General features: G+C 38.9%; 3 protein-coding genes and 1 non-coding gene across 5 annotated transcripts; 2 read left to right on the top strand and 2 right to left on the bottom strand.

Moving 5' to 3' along the window:
- Window positions 1-627: 627 nt before the first annotated feature.
- On the bottom strand, window positions 628-3,135 carry LOC133019479 (cytochrome c oxidase subunit 7B, mitochondrial). The gene is made up of 3 exons (XM_061085982.1): window positions 3,048-3,135; window positions 1,450-1,565; window positions 628-863 (listed from the first exon to the last, which is right to left on the bottom strand). Exons 1-3 carry the CDS (start codon window positions 3,082-3,084, stop codon window positions 780-782), a joined length of 237 nt encoding a protein of 78 aa, XP_060941965.1. The 5' UTR covers window positions 3,085-3,135; the 3' UTR covers window positions 628-779.
- A 209-nt stretch (window positions 3,136-3,344) lies between these two features.
- trnal-caa (transfer RNA leucine (anticodon CAA)) lies at window positions 3,345-3,455 on the top strand. Its single transcript has 2 exons — window positions 3,345-3,382; window positions 3,410-3,455. It is a non-coding gene; the product is annotated as a tRNA-Leu (tRNA).
- A 1,076-nt stretch (window positions 3,456-4,531) lies between these two features.
- pgrmc1 (progesterone receptor membrane component 1) lies at window positions 4,532-10,298 on the bottom strand. Its single transcript, XM_061085453.1, has 3 exons — window positions 9,952-10,298; window positions 7,581-7,736; window positions 4,532-6,528 (listed from the first exon to the last, which is right to left on the bottom strand). Exons 1-3 carry the CDS (start codon window positions 10,244-10,246, stop codon window positions 6,434-6,436), a joined length of 546 nt encoding a protein of 181 aa, XP_060941436.1. The 5' UTR covers window positions 10,247-10,298; the 3' UTR covers window positions 4,532-6,433.
- A 2,539-nt stretch (window positions 10,299-12,837) lies between these two features.
- Window positions 12,838-19,658, top strand: rab24 (RAB24, member RAS oncogene family). Of its 2 annotated transcripts, none has more exons than XM_061085725.1 (9): window positions 12,838-13,224; window positions 14,221-14,440; window positions 14,818-14,886; window positions 15,671-15,749; window positions 16,596-16,663; window positions 16,778-16,877; window positions 17,249-17,299; window positions 17,658-17,717; window positions 18,134-19,658. In XM_061085725.1, exons 2-9 carry the CDS (start codon window positions 14,324-14,326, stop codon window positions 18,199-18,201), a joined length of 612 nt encoding a protein of 203 aa, XP_060941708.1. In that variant the 5' UTR covers window positions 12,838-13,224; window positions 14,221-14,323; the 3' UTR covers window positions 18,202-19,658. The 2 variants fall into 2 exon arrangements, with proteins under 2 accessions (XP_060941708.1, XP_060941707.1); XM_061085724.1 differs by having other exon boundaries at window positions 18,131-19,658.
- Window positions 19,659-19,935: the final 277 nt, after the last annotated feature.

Raw genomic sequence — 19,935 nt, 5'->3', positions numbered from 1 at the left:
TGCTGTAATAATTCCCCCAAGTAATAATCATGAAAATGTTTACAGAGTTTTCCCAAATTGTTTATAGTTAGGTCCATGTGAACGCTGTAAGTTATGACTGTAACCATTACTTCTGTTCATACTGACCAGTAACAGATCCTGATGAAGTGTGATTTTACATTTTGTTATTGAATAGACCCAATTAAAGGGAGAAATAGTTATCTATGCATTAATCTTAGGCAACATTAAGAATTTAAGTATTTCACTTTCATGCTCTCGGGGTCACAGGAATTCCTGTTAAGTTGAATATGCAGCAATGATCTCATAAAGGTGAATTATGTTCCTGAGGGGAGACTGTGTACTTTCAGATAATTGAACTGAAACAGCTTTTGAATTTCCAGTCACATGATGTGTGGAATTGTAAATGATCAATTACATACTTTAAATATAGTATGACATCACAGTTGGTCAAAATCTCCTGCCTTTTTTAATTTCCCCCCATTGCTGGATTAACATTATATGATGACTTTGAACATTAACATGTCAAACTTGGACGACCAGAAACTTACTAACAGCTGGAGAGACAACTTTGATCTGTAATGGTTGCTACTTTGTGAATGCATAGCTTCAAAAACAAGGAACAATCAGTCCGCAGAATCACATTTAATTTATTTGAACATAGTAACATGTCGGAATAAGCACAGCAGGGGTTTGCATCCTGAAACCAGATATTAATTATTCATCTGTACAACCAGAGGGTTTATTAGGTGAAACCAAAATCGGTCAGTCATGGTGGCTCTTTACTCTTCAGCCTCTCTCCATGGTTTGGGCATGACCTTTCCGACGGGTGACAGATTCCAGGTGATTCCGGTCTGAGTCAGCACCTGCGCAAAGACAGGAAACACAGAAATTAATCAAAAACATTGATTTATTACCTGTATCAGTTTGCTGATAGATAACCGTGTGCTCACAAACTTAGAATTCTAGATATTGTTGATATTAAAACTTAAGCCAAAGATTTAAGAAACTGTATTTTTAGAAAAAGTGATTTCAAATATCCCCAAAAATCTGTTACCATACTTTAAACTGTTTGTATTAAATTTATAAAGAATGCTTACAATCTACTCAAGAGATTTTAAGGAAAAAAGACAACCATGGCACCCACTTCTTAGATATCATGTAAACAGAGACACAAATATTTTCTCCAGCATGCATCTTTGTTATATTAAGTAAAATGGGCTATTTAACGCGACAATAAACTACCTCAGATCGCCCTCCAGTGGTTATGATCAATAGCTGACATTCAGTCATTACATATGACATAAGCTTTTATTTTATCCTTTCTTGTTAATGCAACCCAATTTACAATACAACCCAATTTGCTCCATATACCAATTTGTGAGCACGATGTAAGTTCAGGTCATTCCTATATATAAAAGTGATGTGGACAAACACGACAGCACTACTTACATATGACCACACACACGTGGCGAAGACAGCTCCACCAATCATCAGGCCGTTGCCGTACTTGGAGTGGAAGTCCTGGCGGTAGGTGGATCCATTCCTCACCTGCCGCACCGCCTGACCTGGATGACGAAAAAACACAGCCTTCATGGTAATGCCAGACATATGTACACTGTACTAGTGCTTATTTGATATTATGACTTCACAAGTTCACAGTTTCAAGCATAGCAAGTTTCCTTTATGAAGACCTCTACACAGAAGGATTATATGAAGCTCCAAAGTAGAAAATTAAAATTTATGTCTGAGCGTCTAAGCAGCCGAACTGAACAGAAAATCAATCAGCAACGATAATAGAATGATAAGTAAAATACGTATTTGAACAAAAACTCCTGCATGATCTGTTTCCAGTTTCTCGGATGAAAGAACTTGCTCCGATTCACAGTTTTACAATATTGAAAATGGTATGTTTGGATTTTAATCCATTGGTCAGAACAGGATATCTGATGTCACGTTGGATCTTTATTTCAGTACTTTTTCTTGAATTTCTAGAACCTAACAATTTATAATTCATAGATTGATTGATTGTGAAACTCATCATTGTCATATGTATCATCTTCTACATCTAAATGTCTGATGAATTCAGGATAAATTATGACTAAAAAGGTGCAGTAATAGTAACCCAAATCAAAACTGATGTGTGCATAGTTACAAAAATTAATGTGCACCAGAAATGTGGTATCAGACAACAAGTCATTATGTGGACACAGCATAACCTTGCATGACCCTTTTACACTTAACCACTTGTATAAATAGCTGATACACTTTTGGCTGAATCCCAAAAATAACATCTGAGGGTGTCAACTTGGGTTTTGGACATTTGTGGAAAATATTCACAATTATCTGATATTTTTCCTGAGTTTGACAGACAAACTAAAATGAAAATCAATAAGTTAATAGATAAATAAAATAATCCTCACGTTGCTTTTCTATAAAATGTGACAGTCAACAAGGGAAACAAACTGTTCTTACATATGATCATATTAGACCTTTGTGTTAAATTATGAAGGATGGGTTGTCTGAAAATACTACAAGATAAGAGTTATTGAGAGACCAAATCCCTTCAAAGCAGTTTCTGGATTATTTAGCAAACTGGGAATATTACCTGGCCCTCCTCTTTCAAGGTCAACACCTGAACTACCGTAATAATTAATACAGATTCTATTTCACTACTCGAGAAGAGAAACGTGACAAGTGACAAACAACTTAGCTCATCATTAAAATAAGTTGCACAGGTCAACGTCTCAGACGATTGTATCTCCAAGAAAATAATTGTATTATAAAGACCACTTACAAAACCTTAGAAGTATCTTAATCAGGGAAGATGATTCTCGTGATTAAATCGCACAAATACGTAATTAAACATATAACGCCTGCTACATGGAGCTGCTAACGTTAGCTAGTTAAGTTAGCAGTATTTAGCATGCTGGCCTCGGTCACAGATCGAACAGAGATCATCTAATCTTGCAGAAGGACACTAATAACCCTTCTCCTGACGTTCATCCACACCCTCGGTGTATATTTCTACAAAGCACCGTTTAACTCACCGGTAACGTTGACCGCAGATTTAGCGAGCCGGTACATGTTTGTTTCGCTTGGTGTGTTCGGTTACCCTTGAAGACCGGAAGTCCAATATGGCCGCCGCACGTACACACAAAACGGAAGTGACGATTGCATCTACGTGAAGGTGCGTGTGTGAGCGAGCTACACTCAAATACAGGACAGTGTAATATATAAACACAGGGGAAATGTTATCGAAATGTATGTTGAACGATTAAGCAATGTCTTGTTGGATTTAGACTGCAGACTATAAATACCCCTGACGCTCTTCGAAGTTACACCGTGTCAGGATGGCCGAGTGGTCTAAGGCGCCAGACTCAAGGATTATCTCCTTCCGCAGGAACGGGTATTCTGGTCTCCGAATGGAGGCGTGGGTTCAAATCCCACTTCTGACATCCTTTTGTCACTTAGGTTTCTTTGTGTTAAAGCAAAAACTAACAGCAGTAACACAACTCATCTATTAGTACACAGCCAAATAATGATAAACTTTATGGTAAAAATAATCCAAAGTCTGCAGTAGTCTAAATACTAATGTCTGATCTATCTCCGCTGCTTTACTTTACTCCTCACTCCTTTTTGAACATGTACATTAAATCATTTTCTTCATCACTGTAAAGTTTTCACTTGTTTGTATATTTTCTTTTTAGGGCCAAAGCACTGACGTGTACTGACAGACAGTGAGGCCCTATTGAAATAGTAAGGATTATTATTATTATTATTCAGGTAAATTAATTGGCTTTTGGAGGGCTTTAACCTGCTCAAATTTGCACCTGCTGCGCAGAAGTGGACTGCGCAGGATTAATTTACTTTCATTTCATTTAATTAAATTTTTTTTAAATTCAATATTTTTTTTACAATTTGTTTTCTTTGCCCAAAAAATTATGTAATCATATGATATAACGATACAGTTTAAAGATGTGTGTAAACATATGGGAGTAAAAGAACAAAAGGAAACATGTGAGCAGTGATATGAAATAATTAACTTGTTTTTATACAATGCAACAGCTCATTAGCTCAAGTGGTAATAAATACCTGGTTTTATTTACATTTTGACAAAAAATTATAAAAAGATGCCTTATAAGCGAGTACTTTTTTTGTCATTTACATTTTCAATTCAACATCTTCAACCAATACCACCTAATAAGTTTTTCTTTTTACATATTTTTTAAACTCCTTGTGACTCCTTTTGGGTTTTTTTACTTTTAAATTAGTATTTCCTCCGTGTAGTATTTATCTCAGTACTACATCATTGAAATTTCACAAAAGAGAATCAAGATGCCACTTCAGATATATTTCATAACCCTTGCTGCTTTTAAACCGACTGTTAGTCTTACATCTTTTTGTTTGAGCAGAATATTTTGTGTGTATTCAGGAAGTCATTTGCATCAGAATCACTTTCAAAATGTTCTCAGTCACGACAAATTCATTTAAACCTTTGTAAAGACACTGAAATAAACAGACTGGCTCTTCCTCCTTTTGAACTTTTCTTTATTAAATCAAAAGCATCCGTCAGGATTATAACAGGCTGACAGTATAGTAGTTTATGTATGTACATACATAGTGTAGATGTTCCCTTATTGAAATTGTTTAAATGGAAAGTGAAAACAGGCTGTTCTGTTTTTTACTGTTTTAACTATTATCTAATTGTCCTCACAAACTCTCATCTGTAACTTTACGGAAGGCATTTCTGTGGATGTTTTTTTTTTTTTTTACTTTGACGGAATCATTGCACGATACTTTCATTGCACGATGTAGAGTCCAAAATCCAAGTCTAAAAACCTGGGGCGTCACTGTGAGAATCACGTGAGGTTCAGTTTAGAAGCGTTCTCAACAGTAATCTAGCCTGGGTCGGTCTGGAGTCGCTCCGTTGGGGAGAAATTATTTCCGAACAGAAGCTTATTGGACCAATCAAATTGTCAGGGCTGGCTTTATACGATGATGGACATTTCAACAGTTACGTAATCAACTACGTCACCAAAGAGTGCTTGGGTTGACTTGTTTTCCACAAACATGCCTGCCGCTGGAGAGCTGAGATGTGTAGATGCTGCCATTGAGTCTGTTTTAGAAGACATCGACAGCGCATTAATTTTGAAAGAGGAACAGAGAAACGCGATCAAGGCATTTGTAGATCGAAAAGATGTTTTTGCCGTCCTTCGTACGGGATTCATAAGTCACATACTACGTTGCTCTGATTGGTTGTAGGTCTATCCAATTGAGCGAAGAGGCATTTTTTTTCCTGGTTCGGTTGAAACACGCACCATAATCACAGCCCAATGGAGCGGTCTCAGACTCATATTCTGACTACAATCATGAGTATGAAAACGTCAGGCTAACAGTAATCAGCAGCGGAAGTGAGGCTTTTTAATTTTACCAAATGTGCAAGACAGTTCAGATCAGCGGTTCATTCGATGTGTTGGAATGTTACAAAAATCTGAACATAAGATTTTATTGTGAAGAGCTGACAAAAAAAAATCCACTTAATCCAATCACTAATTTATGTAGATAGAATTGGAAGTTTGGGGGAAATTAAGTGATATATTTATGAAATCATGCTTTAAAAATATCTGTATCGCTGCATTTATGTTATAACATGTGAATATTTCAGCTCAACAGGTTAGGTGCATTCCGTCCCTGTAGGACAAGTAATGTGAACCTATTAAAACTTTACAAATAAACTTTGATTTATAGTTTTCTCTCTGAGACCAAGCAAAACATTGGCAAGGCCTCTGATTTCAGGGAAACTTGCCAGCCAACTAGACTCAGAAAGGTTTATTTAATAAGTTTTAAGGGGCTTGTGCTGCTTGCTCCGATAAACCAAAATATCTGCATTCATATTCTCCCTAAAGTTTAATCAAAACACCTCCTGAGATTGTTAGTTTCTAAGCAAACTGAGTCAGATGATTGAAAGGATGTGAGGAATTTGTACAACCTGCAACAGAACAGCAGCCATATTAAAGTGTACATCAAAGCTGTGGATGTGGGATGATGAAACTGATGTGAAGGGCTGTTACTGATGTGAGCCGAACAAAGCAGATCTCTCACTTGAGACCAACTAACTTCAACCTGCCGATCATTTAACCATCAGCAGCATCATATTTACATGAACTAATCTGAGCTCTGACCGCGCTGCTTATTTCTACAACAGAATGCAGTACGCTTAACTGTTAATGCCATCAAACCTTCACATAACTTAAAATGGAGATGAACGGAGCCGGCATATCAAATCCAGGATTGTCGTTATCCAAAAACTCTAGAATGCATATCGAGAAGATGGAGAAGTTCTCTCTGAATGGCCCCAACAGGAAGCAACCAGCATCGAATTACAAACATTAAGGCATCTATCATCTTTCCCCCTTGGTCACATCTGTTTGTTCTAGTCCGTCTTCTTGTCTTTTCCTTCCTCGTCGTCTGTGTACTCTGCTGGGTCCTCTCCTGGTTTCAGAAGCTTGCCGATGTAGTCATACTTAACTGGAACGGTGGAGAATAAAGAAAATAAGCAAACATTAGTCATCATAATTATTTATGTATAGCACTGTACAGTGCTTTATTAAGCAGGTATATAAAAGTGGAAATAAAATACCGTGATTATTTTGGATTGATTCTGTGTACTATCTAAGGAGGTCTATATGTGAATGCAAATGTCTGCAGACTCTCCGAGCCTGGCCCCCCCAGTATAAAGTCCATGGAAAGCAGGGAGAGTACGATGTGAGAGCACAGTTGGGAATCCCCCTGCTGGATTCACAGCGATAAGATCATGTGATCTTCGCAGCAAAATGAATACGTTACTTATTTGTTGTTCAGGAAGTTTTGACTATCCTCACACATTACTGTATATGCAACTACATGTTATGTATATTGTATTTTACACATGACATCTGTACAGGAGAATAGTGCCCGTCTAATTCCAAAGATACTCCCTTCCCTCTCTAAGCAGTACCCAAGGTCAGGTTATAGATAAAGGGCCAACCAACATTGTAGTGTCTACGCTCAGGGTCTTTCATATCTAACTCAGATGTGCGAGAAAGAGAGGCTCCAACTTCAACTTTTGTATTTCACCAGGGGGAAGATGTAAGGACAGCATGATTCAGGAATGCATACTTTTGGTTTAACTATCCAATAAGATGCAAACACCTACATGTTACATAGAGAGTGAGAGCAATTCTAGCCATTCATGGATGTGTTCTTAGAATGGCTGACGCATGTAGAGGGAGACATACTGGGATGCAGTGGGAGACATCTTCAGACTTGGGGGTGACAATTGCTCATGTTGCTCTGTTTTCATATTGTTCCACCTTCTGGTCTTCTTGATGGATCAAGTCAACATTAAACTCTTCTGCATAAGACATTAGCTGCTGCCTGAGTTCTCCTTTCACCAGCTTCCAGAAAACTTCCATAACATTTGTGATGTGTGAAAAGCAAACTGCTGGTAAAGTCTAAAAACCCAATTCTCTAGCCTTCATCTGCATGTGAGGTCTGAAAACAGCTTATTTCTAATACGACACAGTCTCATCTCTACTCACTTGTGAACTGGGCCTCCCACTCAGAGAGGCTCTCCGTCTGCATGGCGTTCAGGTCGGACAGGTCGTCGTGTTCATCCTTCAGGGCGTCCTTCTCCAGGCAGAACGTGGCCAGCCCTCTGGATGCATCTCTGCCAGCAAACACGCCGTAGGGCCCCTCTGCAACACACACAACACACAGTCACCGCCTGTTTGAGCAACATATGCTTAGAACAACAGTGTCTCGCTCTTTCAGCAAGGCATGAAGGCTTTTTAAAAATTTAAGTAGAAAGAATTGCCTGACTGTGGTATATACAGCACATGCTAGGGTTGCTGTGATACCTTTCATTTGTGTTATTATTAGGGCTGTCAAACAATTTCAATTTTTTGTCACCATTTCTAAATGCTGGAAAAATTCTCCATCTACTATTTATATTGTTGTGGAAATGGAGAGATAAATGACAGAGGTGGATATATACATTTAACATTAGTTTTTTTTAATGATGACAAGTCCAAATGATAATTATTAAGATTGAAAAATAAAATCAAACTAAAACCTACCACACCATAAATAAATGTGTCTGTCTCTTTGCTATGCCTCTGCCTCTTTTTAATCAAACTCAAAGATAACCTTTATCCTCAACAATTGGAGCAAATTTTTCATCTATTTTTTAGCAAGTAAAAAGGTTGTATAAAACTGTTTTTTTGTAGTTCAAGTTTATTTTTTATTGGGATGATTTAGGTGACAAACATACGTCTTGTGTTTGGTTGTGAATCAATGGTGTCGGATCATGTCTGCAAATCCAGCAAACACTAAGTCAACTTCATGTACTGATCAGGTCCTGATAACTAGTGATGAGTGTTGATTAGTTCCAGTAAGACCAGAGTAGAGGAGGACACAGAAACTCCAGCTCGGTACAAACCAACTGATCACTGAGCAGCTGAGACCAGAGAAACTCTGTATTTCACTGCTCTTCTACAAAGTCACTGACCGGCTGCTTAACGTGAACGACCTCTGATCTCACTGCGTGTGTATATCGTTCACATCCAGTCATTTCAATCGATACCCACACCTGCTACATGTTTTAAGTTTAACGGCCTGTCACTGTCCCACATGCCCTTGAGCAAAACACACAACCAGCTGCCTGGAGTCAAATTTTAAACCAGCTGTTCCTGAAAGAAGTAAGGAGAGGCAGCGTTTCAGTGGGTGTGTATTACACTGACAAGCTTACAGGACTGTGAGCTATCAAGTTGGTCAGAGGTTACACATAACAGAGGTTACAATCTGAGATTAGATAATAACAGAGAGGTCTAACTCAGTGTCTGATTCCAGTGAACAGAAATGAAGCATGACAGACAAGATTATTCAGAGAACTTCTGACAGTGAAAAACTTGCAAAACTCCCCCGACTGATTTACTTCTGGGTGCAACTATCACTGGCTTAAAACTTTTTTTGTTTTCTAGGTAAATGTATGTGGTTGTTTTATTTTATTGACACCAGCAACAACGATATCTCTTTGAAGTGGAAGTCACTCTGAATGTTAACAACATATGTTTCATGTCTGCGTCTTCATATTTGATGAGTCACAACTCAGAGAAGTTCATTCACCTCCTGCAGTACCTCTGCCTCATCCTCAACCTTCTGGACACCACGCTATTCAGATCTGATTATTGATTGTTTTCGTCAAAATCAATAACACAGGAAAAACGAATCTACCATATGTAGAGCATAAATTCTACATAAAGATGGCTGACACATGGCTCTATTTTCACCAACTGTACAAAAATATGAAGCCAAAACATCCTGAGAACAGTTGTTAAAACCCACGTTATCTGAAAACATAACATCAGTGTGATAAGAATGACTTAAAATGACTTGAAATGTACAGAACCTTTTTAGTTTGGTCTGTGTCCCATCTGCTAACATGGAGGGTGTGTGTATGATCTACACTGCAGCCAGACACCAGGGGGCAGTCGAGATGTTTTGGCTTCACTTTTGGTCGCTGTCACGGCACCTTTCTGTACAGTTTCTAGTGTACAGCGTTTCACGAATGCACTTAAAAAGCAGGCCACAGCCACAGCTCACTTTCTCGCTGCACTTTTAAAAACATGGCGACGGCTAACTTGTCCCCGTTATAATTTGTTGCCATTACTCTGGAACGCCTCATCCTGTCGCATAGACGATCTGCGGCGTCAAGGCTCCAGCGGTGCATGTGTTGTGAAATGCGATCTGCTGGAAGGGGGTGTGGCGTCAGCGTCCAGAGGCAAAAGTCAACTTAAAAAACATGTCGGACCTTTAATCTCGATAAAGTATCCGGCGATATTTCACGCAAGAAACCCCGCACGTCTCGCAAGCCCGCCGTTGCTTTAGTAACCCCGGAGCAGAACATCTCACCTGGCCCGTAGAACTTCTTCCCCCGCGTCACGTCGAACACTTTCCCGTTGACGGCCATGAGGATCCTCGGGTCCTGCAGCCCGTCGTAGGGCTTCAGGTCCGCCAGGGTGAAGTCCTGCTTCTTCAGCTTGGGCAGCTGCGGCTCCACCTCGCCGACATCCGGCGGTGTGTCCCCGCGGAAGATCTTGTAGAGCAGGAACAGGCAGAGGCTGAGCAGGGTCAGGTTCAGCGGGGACGTGAAGATCTCCTGGAAGATGCCAGCAGAAGTTAGCTCGCTCGCCTCTGGTTCAGCCATTTTAGCTCCTCTGTGCCTCGGCGCCTGTGTGTGCACTGGGTGAGCGTCGGGGTGGATCTGGATCCGGGACCAATCCCTGCTGCCGCCTCAGGGCCAACGGTGAACTCTGCGGGCCAATCAGGATCCTCTATCTGCGGGATAGTTGAAGAAGTATTTATAAGAATTAGTATAATGATATATTCACAACACTAGATCTTTATTATGTATATACTTCAGTTCTGACCTTGTACAATTTTCATTATTGTTTAATATGTTTTTATGATTCACTGAAGTCCAAAAATACAAATAAAAAACCACTTGAACTATTGTTTTATTAAAATGTCTCATTCATTTGTTCTAATTTGTTTTAGTGCGACTTCCTTTACCTCACTTCTTAAAACCCACAATTGTATAAACTGGCTTTCACGTGATGTCGTGTTTTTATCTCTTCTCTTTTCAGCTTTTATTTATTTTCATTGTCATATTACTGCTTTCATGTGTTCAATTTTTCATGTGTCACAGCTCTATATTTATTCAATGAATTTGAACACTATCTGGATTCCAACCACCTTTTCTGGCCCCTTGTCACATTAGATCCTGCTCATTGTTATTTCTCTTATATGTACTTTTCTTGCTTTGCTGTCAAAGCACTATCTAAAGTCTATTTTTAAAAAGTGCTATCTGAATAAAGGTTATCATTATTATTATTTGTTCTCAGTAGATTTGGTGAACCTAGATAAAACTAGTTAAATACAACTTTCTTCTCCTTAAGCAGTATAAACCAGTACTACTACTTACGGAAACACATTTAAATATTTAAATTAAAATACAAATAAGGTAGTGTGATTGTCAACTAAAACCTGTTTTAAAACCAGAGTTGACACAGGGTCCCTCTATGTTACTATTAAGTAGAGTACATAATAGTGATATAAGTTTGGTGTCTTTCCTAACACTTTTTTTTACGTGATATTTTGTATGTTGCTGTATGAACTGTCAGGTGACCTGAGACTCGTCAGCACCTGTCCGCCCATTGTCTGGCTCTTTGAAAGCATCTGTGAATATAAACAACTTATGCAGATACTGATCTATATGGCTTTGCACTATTGTACCTTCTTGTCTTATCTTTTAGTTTTTGGTGCCGTCTGGTGTCTTTGGATGGTATCAACAAATTTCTAGTGATGTGTTTTTCCGGGTCGAGGCTTCGAAGCTTGTGTTGATGTGTAGATGACGTGTGTGGTGACGTTCAAAGCCAAACCCGCGAACCATTTCCTGTCACGTGGTACGACCGGCCGGCGAGGCTTTGAACGTCAGCAAATCTAGATTTATTATGCTTTTGTAGGGTGTGGATTATTGTGTCCTTGGAGATTCACCTCATATGCCAAAATACTCCTGACTCTTCTGATTCTCATTGAAACTCCCCCATCTCAACTTGCATTGCTGCTATTGGTGATGTTTTAAATGCTCCACTACAGATCAAGGGAGCCTATAGGAGCCTGTTCCACATCTAGTTCTTTTAAGTATGTGTCTGCAGCAGCCCGTAAACTATGCATCCATAATCCAGAGCTGCTCTGATTAGATTAGATTAGATTTTTCTTTATTGTCATTGCACAGTACAAGTACATATGCAACGAAATGCAGTTTAGTGTCTAACCAGAAGTGCAAAAAAAAGGCAGTAAAGTGCAGAGTATTGTGTATATATTGCAGAGTATTGTGCATATAATGCAGAGTATTGTGCATATTAAAGTGAAAATGTAATGTAGAAATTTCAGTAGAAATATATATGGAATATAACAGTATTAACAGATATTGTAATATATAGGACGATGAATACACTGAGCAGGCTAAAAAATATAAATATATATAAATATGAATACACTATAGGCAGGATACATATTTAACAGTGCCTTTCTGCTAGCTCCTCAGTCACAATAACCATTTCTTTATGGGTTTGGGCTTTTTTGATATCTGATTCAAGACATATACCAGGTCTATTGTTCACTTTGATTAACAGAGACTAAGGTTTTACTCTCTAATCTAATGTGTCAACCCTCCGTTCCATGCTTCTTCAAGTGTGCTATTATTCATGTGATCTGAAATCCTGGAACCTACTTGTATCTTTACCTGGACAAGTGTGGCGTGCATTAGAAATGTCTCACTTCAATTAAAAATACTGAATGGTAAATCTAAGTCATCACCTGTTGCAGACCCTTTTATGTTTAATTGCTGTTTTTTGTGCTGGAGTATTTTCTCTGCTTCATGCTTTTTCTGAGCTGTGAATTTAATAAACGTTCTTCTCAAAAGTTGCCTTTTCTGCTTTATTTATTGCATTTAGGTTATTGCTGGTCCGTACTTTTATTTCAAAGTTTTTTCTTTTCCTTATCATTCCCCACACGTTCGAAAGTTGTGTTTCAGTCCCAATTTAATTACACTATTGCATCAAGCATGCTCGTTATGACAATCGAATTGTTTAACATAGTGATTAACTGTGTTAAGTCAACTCGGGTATTTTCCTGGTTTGCCCGGCTACGTAACTTCCCGTGATTGTGTCATGCAACTGGGACACTTCCTGTTCTTGGAAACCGCACCTCTCTCCTCTGTGGTTCCCACCCAAACAAACGAAGCTCAGCTGGATATTGTGGTGTCCTAGGAAAACACGGAGCAGCTCTGTGTGTTGTCATCTCCAGAGGAGGAGCTCCATCCTCTGTAAACCACAGACGATGTTTAACCCCTGTGTCTGTCACCGTATCTAACCTGCTCCTGATTCCAACCCTTGCACAACAACTCTGTCTGGGTGTAGCTAGCTAGCTGCCTGTGTACAGCCTGAGCCCGGACACACACTCACACACACAGCAGGTTTATATGTGAGCTGAGCAAGGCAGAGATGACGAGCGGGTTGGTGACAGGCTTTTCTTTAAAGCGAGTGTGGTAGACCCGGACCACCGACCCGGTTTGGTTCGGCTCCCGGTGCTGAGGATTTGTTGAGTCAAGCTAGCTCCAAGGTGAGTTTCCAGTGTTTGTGTTACGCTGCTGAAGTTAGCCATGCTAGCTCCCAGATCCCCTGCTGGGCTGCTGTGTGTGGCCAGGTCACGTTGAGCTGACTGATTTGATCTAATTTAATCAAAACTTCACTTTGTGTTTCCGTGGAGCTGATTCAGATAAAGAAGTTTAACAATCTGAAGAGTATAGGAACTTAAAAGCTGGTTACTCGTGACGTTGTCAGTAGAAAATACAAAGGTACGAAGTGTACTATTGGGTGATAGATAGAAAAACAACGGTGTCGTTAGATAAAGTCAAATAAAACTAATAAAATACATTTTATTTGTCATTATCAGTATAATTTGGTTATTTATCAACTGTTAATTCTGCTTATATAACTTTTACTACTATTATAGTATTAATTTATCAGAAATATAAATTGTAATACTTTAGGTGTTTGAATCGTTAGACAAATCCAGTGATGTAAACACGATTTTGTTAACTTTAAAGACATATAGCAGTGGTAGAGTTAAATAATAGGTCAGTTGATTGATTTCATAGTTGTAGTGATGCAATTTTCAAGCAAAAAGATTTTCTCTAAATTTTCTCTTTTTCTCTGTGGCATTGTAAATTGAATATCATTGAATTTTGGATTTTTAACAGCCTTACTTACAGGTTTGAAAGAGAAAGTTGAGACTTTGATATTTCACAGTTTGGTTTCACTTTCTTAATCGTTTCACACATGTTGAAAGTACGGAACTTAATTATGAAGTCATTTGTGTGTAAAAAAAAATAGGAAATAGATTAGAGTTCTGCAAACTGTCAAATTGACAAAGTTAGAGGAAGTCATGGAGTTGTAAATATTACCAGAGGGTTTTAGGATTTGTATTCCAATCATAGAGAGCACATCATGTTCAGTCTTTAAATGATCCTATCTTTCTAACTAAATGCAAATTATGTTAATGACTTAATCATTATCGTGACTCATCTGTTGTGTGTCCTGTCTTTTGCTCACTCAGCACACCGACCAGCCCACCTAGTGGCCTCACAAGGTGACTGCCCCCTGGCCCGCACTGTTTGCTGTGCTGTGGCCTTGTCTCACCTTTTCCAGACACTGTTAATATGACTGCAATGCGTGTGGATGCCAAAGTGGTGATGCTAGGAAAGGAGAGCGTGGGGAAGACCAGCTTGGTGGAGAGATATGTTCATCATCGCTTCTTGGTCGGGCCCTATCAGAACGTGAGTGTCAGCTGCTCTGCTATAATTGCCATGTCGGCCCGTTGCTGATTCCCTGAGGACATTGTTTTATAAGAGGCGTCTGTGACCATCATCAAGTTTAAAGGGTTAGGGTTATCTAAATAAAAACTCTGGATGCCGTAACATTTTGATAGGTTTCTTTAAACATAAGAATAAACAAGTTAAAGCTCCTTAAATTGCAGGATTTAGCATTAAGGAACTTTGTGTACTCAGTTAGCACACAAGTATCAGTGTAAAACTACTTTATCCTTTATTGCACATTAAGTGTGTGGTCTGTAAAATGTCACAGTTCCCACAGTCAACAGGGACTTACACAAATGAGTGTCTAATGCTTTACTTCTCTCTCCTTTTCCTGACAGACTATTGGTGCAGCTTTTGTTGCCAAAGCCATCCAAGTGGGAGAGAAAGTGGTTACCCTGGGAATATGGGTGAGTAAGAGGCTTGGGTGAGTTTGAGATCTGAAAATGTGACCCTATAACACCCTTATAGCTGATATGTAAATGCAAACCTTAATTTTAATTTCTGTTGTCATTAAAATGTAAGAGAGTCATATTCTGGTCTTAAATCAAGTCTAAACAAAAGTGCAGTCACTCCAGTTTGCATTTGTTTGGCAATATAATAATCTTCTGAACTTATAAAATGAATATACAGCATTACAAATATATTTTTAAGTGGTAATTACACATAGATCTTATTGTAGATGACATCTTACTATACTCTAATTGATTAAAAAGTTGCATTCACAAGCATGAGTCACATCAGTGTAAAATGTCCACAGCCACGTCACCTCTGTTCCTACTAACACTCTCCGTCCAGCTCACTGTATACATGTGAAATTTGCGAAGGAAGTAACAGAGGGCCAATTCTGCTGTTGCATAACTGTCTCGGAGGATGTAAATAATTAATGATGATAATGACTTTCTTGTAGTGGGGAGTGTCTATTACTTGTTTCCCTTTTCTCTATTGTAACTCGATAAAAAGAAGTCTGTAAAAGTAGAAATTCTGATATTTCCTAATCACCGTTTTGGGTCATTCCACGACTTTGTCTTCGTTAGGGAAGATTGGCCCAGAAACACACATGACTACATTTAAGCTGTTTAACATAGTTTAACAGAAAGCAGGGTTTTCTATCCTGGATCACATTACGTTGACTCCATTCCGATTGGATCTCAGCTTCTTACATTAGTCCCTGTCTTCTCCATTTCTCATCAGGACACAGCTGGATCAGAGCGCTACGAAGCTATGAGCAGAATCTACTACAGAGGAGCCCGGGCGGCCCTGGTCTGCTATGGTAAATCATGTTAGAGAGAGCCTTCAGGGGTCGTAACTCAAAGGCTGGTGGTGTACATCAGCCCTGAGCTCGGCAGCTGGTGTCAGCCTCTTTAAAAATGGCTATTGGTTGTTGTGTTTTCCTCTATGTGTTGTGGATGCAGGTATATATTGTTGATATTGAAGATAAAAACAGTTGCACAAATTATCCCCTCAAATAAGAATGTAAACACAGTTACTATGAGAAATATAATTCTAGCAGAATACAGGCTAATCACACATGATGCTATGTATAGATCCACCACAGTTTACTTTTCTACTTTAAACAAAAATACACAAATTCATATATAAAATCATTCTACTAAGTTTTTTTCAGAGGTATTTCAAATTGGAAATCTAACCAGTAAATATTATGTAATAATACTGCTCGCAGTTGTAAATCATCTTTTCTTTAAGACTGACTGGTAGACACATTTTCTCAATGGTTTTCAAGTCTGTATTTTTGTTCCATTTCGGGGAACTTTGCCTGTTAGAAAATAGCCGACAGTCATGACTCACACTGTTGTCATATTTAATTTAATGCCCTCTATTAGGTCAGCTTGCCCTCTTCTTTACCTTCCTTCTTCTATCTGTAGATTTTATTTCACCAGTATTTTATTACATCCCGTTTCTTTTTAACCGCAACAGCACAAATTGATGATTGTGCCTGCTACTCCAATGTCTTTTAATCATTTACTTTTTGACTATTCAATTAGACAGGCTGTGGATTCCGGTTAACAAATGCTGCGCTCATTCTCAACTGTAAGCAGGGTTTTGTTTATATGCTGTATATATCTTCTGGGGAATATAAAATGCTTTTGATTTTTAGATCTTTCTGACAGCAGCAGCTTCAAGCGAGCTCGGTTCTGGGTGAAAGAGCTGCAAAACTGTGAAGAAGTAAGAGAGTTTTTCTAGTCTAACTTCAGCTACTTGACATTGAAATGTTAAGGTCCAAGTCTCTCAATAACTTTGTTTTGGGTTTGTTTATTCTATCTCTGTTGCGTACTCCAGAACTGTAAAATCTACTTATGCGGCACTAAGAGTGATCTGGTGGAAGGAGACCGGAGCTTGCGCCAAATCGACTACCACGACGCTCAGGACTTTGCTGAAGGTAACCACGTCTCGACTCACATAGTCGCACTGTTCTAAACCTGCTTTCTTCACTGCTCATTTTGCTTATTTAAGGAACAGTTTAAAGTTTACACGTTAATATAATCTCTGGTGTGTTGACATGGGGGCCGCTCACTTCTATTGCTTTTCCCACCCAGTTTAAATGAAAACACTTCCATGTCCTTAAAAACCCCAACAGGCCAAGTGAAGCCATTTTATTGACCAATAGGGAAATAAAGGACATACATGTATTTTTAATGAATAGAATTGTGATAGAACACCTTTGAAAAGCTGGAAATAATAAAAAATGTTTGCATTGTTCATAAGTGAATAGTTGACTAACTAAACCTCATGATTTTGTTGCTAACACAGAGATTGGTGCACAACACTTTGAGACCTCCAGTAAAACGGGAAAGAACGTGGGTGAGTCACAACTTCGTCATCCGCAGACCACAATGTCTTTTGTCTGTCTATTAAGGAACTGGGTTTTCCTCACAATTGTAATATTGAAAACCAACAAAGCAGTTACGAGTCAGCTCTCGAGGGAAGCGTTGTTGATACCAGTTTGAGATTTGCAGAGAGAACAAGACAAGAACAGTCATCATATCTTTTTGAGGCCACCTATTTTGGAGCCTCTGTCACAATGTCAGCTAAAAATAGTGTCGTCGTTGTGTGCAGCACAGTTTACTGTCAACCAGATCTTTTGAATCTGAGCGGATCAGGTCAATATGTGAATGAACTGATGGAAACTGACGGGCCTTATTCTTCCTCTGCTTGTCAGATGAGTTATTCCAGAAGGTTGCTGAGGTTTACAACAGTACGGCCTTCCAGTACATGACGGGTGAGTATTTTATCTATCAACATGTAAAAAGTGCAATTTGAATCTGCTATTTTTCCACTGAAGGCCACCATATGCTTGAAACAAACACAATCACACAAGTGTTTATGGTCATGGCCATCTCTCTAAAATTTAGTAAAACAGCTCACTGTCAGACAGTCCTTCATCATTGATTCATATTTTTTTTGATGTGAAAAGTGTCCATTTCAGGCCACGCGATATGAGCAAATCTAGGTCATATCCAGGACCATAGTGTATTATTTTGAGAACAGATTAACGTGCTATGTTCCAGTTGTTTAGGGCTTAAAACAATTTGTAATGTGTTCATCAACTGTGAGATTATCTGAGTTGGTTTTCTTCTACCTACCTGCCGAATACAAGATGTCAAATGGGCTCTTTCTCTTCCTCTATTTAAGCAGAAGAAACTGGCGTGGACTTGGGCCAAAAGAAAGACTCCTATTTCTACACCTGTTGTCACAACAACTGATGCCGAGCAACATGAAGGGAAACAGAAGTGGTCACCGTCTCTCAGCTGGAGTCAAACCTGGCTGGGTGTCGGATATCTCCGCTTTGGATCTGGAATCCAAATCACAGAAGGAAAAGAGGTCAAACAGTGCTGTTCTTTGTTAGATATGTTTATTTCTTTTGTGCCATAAGGAACAAAAGGCTGCAAAACTATGGAGAAGGATTTGCTACAGCTGGGACTGTTTCTGGGTGGGGAGGGATTTTTAAAAAAACAACACTTCCACCTTTTTCCTCAGTTATGTCCTGTGTTATATCCCAACATCAGCTGGTCACTGTAGCTCTGAGCTGGACCACATTATGGGAGTGAACATGACGTTTTAGTGACCTGCAGTGGTGAGGAAGTTAAAACAGTGCAGACTGGAAGGAAGGATCCTCTCAAACCAGACTGGCAGAGAAAACTTGATTGATGCTGTTTATTGAGGTGGCGACTACAGACAGTGCTACAGGGTGGTGAATGGTTTGTTTACAGCAGTTAATTTTTGTTTACATCAAACTGTTTTTAAGCTCGTTGTGGGAGCAAATCTGTTAGGCCTGCACATCTTCAATGATGCCTATACAATTGTAGTGAAGATGAGGACACATGACTCTAAGGTCCTCAGTCGTACTTCACTGAAATGAACCTTAACGAAACATTTGCAAATCTGGTATAACTTATGAATGAAAGGATACCAGTGATCTTTATAAAGGCCTTTATATGCACAGTAGAAAGGACAGGACAATGCATGTGTCCCAAATGAGCTTTCTAGAGCATTGGCTCGCTACTGTTTACCACAGCTTTTACCATGTGACAGCTATGGATGTAATAAGAGAACTGAGGCTGGGCAGTCATGGAGCCTTCCTGCTAATTTCTCCCCTCTGGCTGCTTGTGACACTGAATTAGACCAAGGTTATCAAAGACATGTCTGTCAAACTGTGGACAGGATACCCACAATTGTTCACGCTTCGTATGACGACTTTTTAAACCAAAAACACGAGAAATATAATATATAAGAGTCCATTTCTTGTAATACATCCATGCTGACTGTATGTACAACACACATCTAAGTTATCTTTGGCAGCAAAAGCTAAACTGATCGGGAAAGTATTTTACATTTGAACTCTAAACGTTCTTCTTTGTACTTCTGAATGGATGTCACACATTCAGAAATATGACTATCAAATTCATTTCTGGTAGTGAAACGATCCTTCAGCGCTCCACCTACTTATCTAAGCTTCCCTCTGCTGTGATGATGAACCGCAGATTTAACCAACACAGGAAGAAGCCTTGTGGCTGAATGGTGTAACATTGTACATACTGTCAACTCTCGATGTTCTCAGAACCAGATCTTCAGCTCTATTCAACACTCAAGCCTCTAATTTATTGCCTTTTTTATTTGTGCTGCCAGATGTTGGAAAATAAACAGACACCATCTTAGTTTTCTTCATGTTGATGCTTTGATGTTAGGCGTTGGATTTTTTTGATGCACATTTTTTTTATTGCAGGTTGTTAAAGAAACTGGTGTAAAATTCAAATGTTCTGTAAAATTAAAAGGTTATTGAAAGAAAATTGCTATGATGAATCTAAAATTTTACAGTAATTGATCCAGCATTTATTTTATGCTAGTTTATCTGATATTCAGCAGTTTCATGCAAATTTTGTGATAAAGAAATATTTGTATTAATCAAAACTAAGGGTAATACAAAAATATTAAGTTAA

The sequence above is a fragment of the Limanda limanda genome, chromosome 14, assembly GCF_963576545.1.
Source record: "Limanda limanda chromosome 14, fLimLim1.1, whole genome shotgun sequence".
Lineage (NCBI taxonomy): Eukaryota > Metazoa > Chordata > Actinopteri > Pleuronectiformes > Pleuronectidae > Limanda > Limanda limanda.
This window is presented reverse-complemented; position numbering and strand designations above follow the sequence as displayed.

Excerpts from the sequence above, each read along its gene's own strand:
- rab24 (XM_061085724.1), top strand. The coding sequence starts at position 14,324 with ATGACTGCAATGCGTGTGGATGCCAAAGTGGTGATGCTAGGAAAGGAG. Across the intron at positions 14,441-14,817 it reads TGGTCGGGCCCTATCAGAAC|ACTATTGGTGCAGCTTTTGT; the intron begins GTGAGTGTCAGC and ends TTTTCCTGACAG. Across the intron at positions 16,878-17,248 it reads CGCTCAGGACTTTGCTGAAG|AGATTGGTGCACAACACTTT; the intron begins GTAACCACGTCT and ends TTGCTAACACAG.
- pgrmc1 (XM_061085453.1), bottom strand. The coding sequence starts at position 10,246 with ATGGCTGAACCAGAGGCGAGCGAGCTAACTTCTGCTGGCATCTTCCAG. Across the intron at positions 7,737-9,951 it reads GAAGAAGTTCTACGGGCCAG|AGGGGCCCTACGGCGTGTTT; the intron begins GTGAGATGTTCT and ends TGTGTGTTGCAG. Across the intron at positions 6,529-7,580 it reads GTGGGAGGCCCAGTTCACAA|TTAAGTATGACTACATCGGC; the intron begins GTGAGTAGAGAT and ends CCACCGTTCCAG.
- LOC133019479 (XM_061085982.1), bottom strand. The coding sequence starts at position 3,084 with ATGTACCGGCTCGCTAAATCTGCGGTCAACGTTACCG. Across the intron at positions 1,566-3,047 it reads ATCTGCGGTCAACGTTACCG|GTCAGGCGGTGCGGCAGGTG; the intron begins GTGAGTTAAACG and ends TTCGTCATCCAG. Across the intron at positions 864-1,449 it reads CCACGTGTGTGTGGTCATAT|GTGCTGACTCAGACCGGAAT; the intron begins GTAAGTAGTGCT and ends GTCTTTGCGCAG.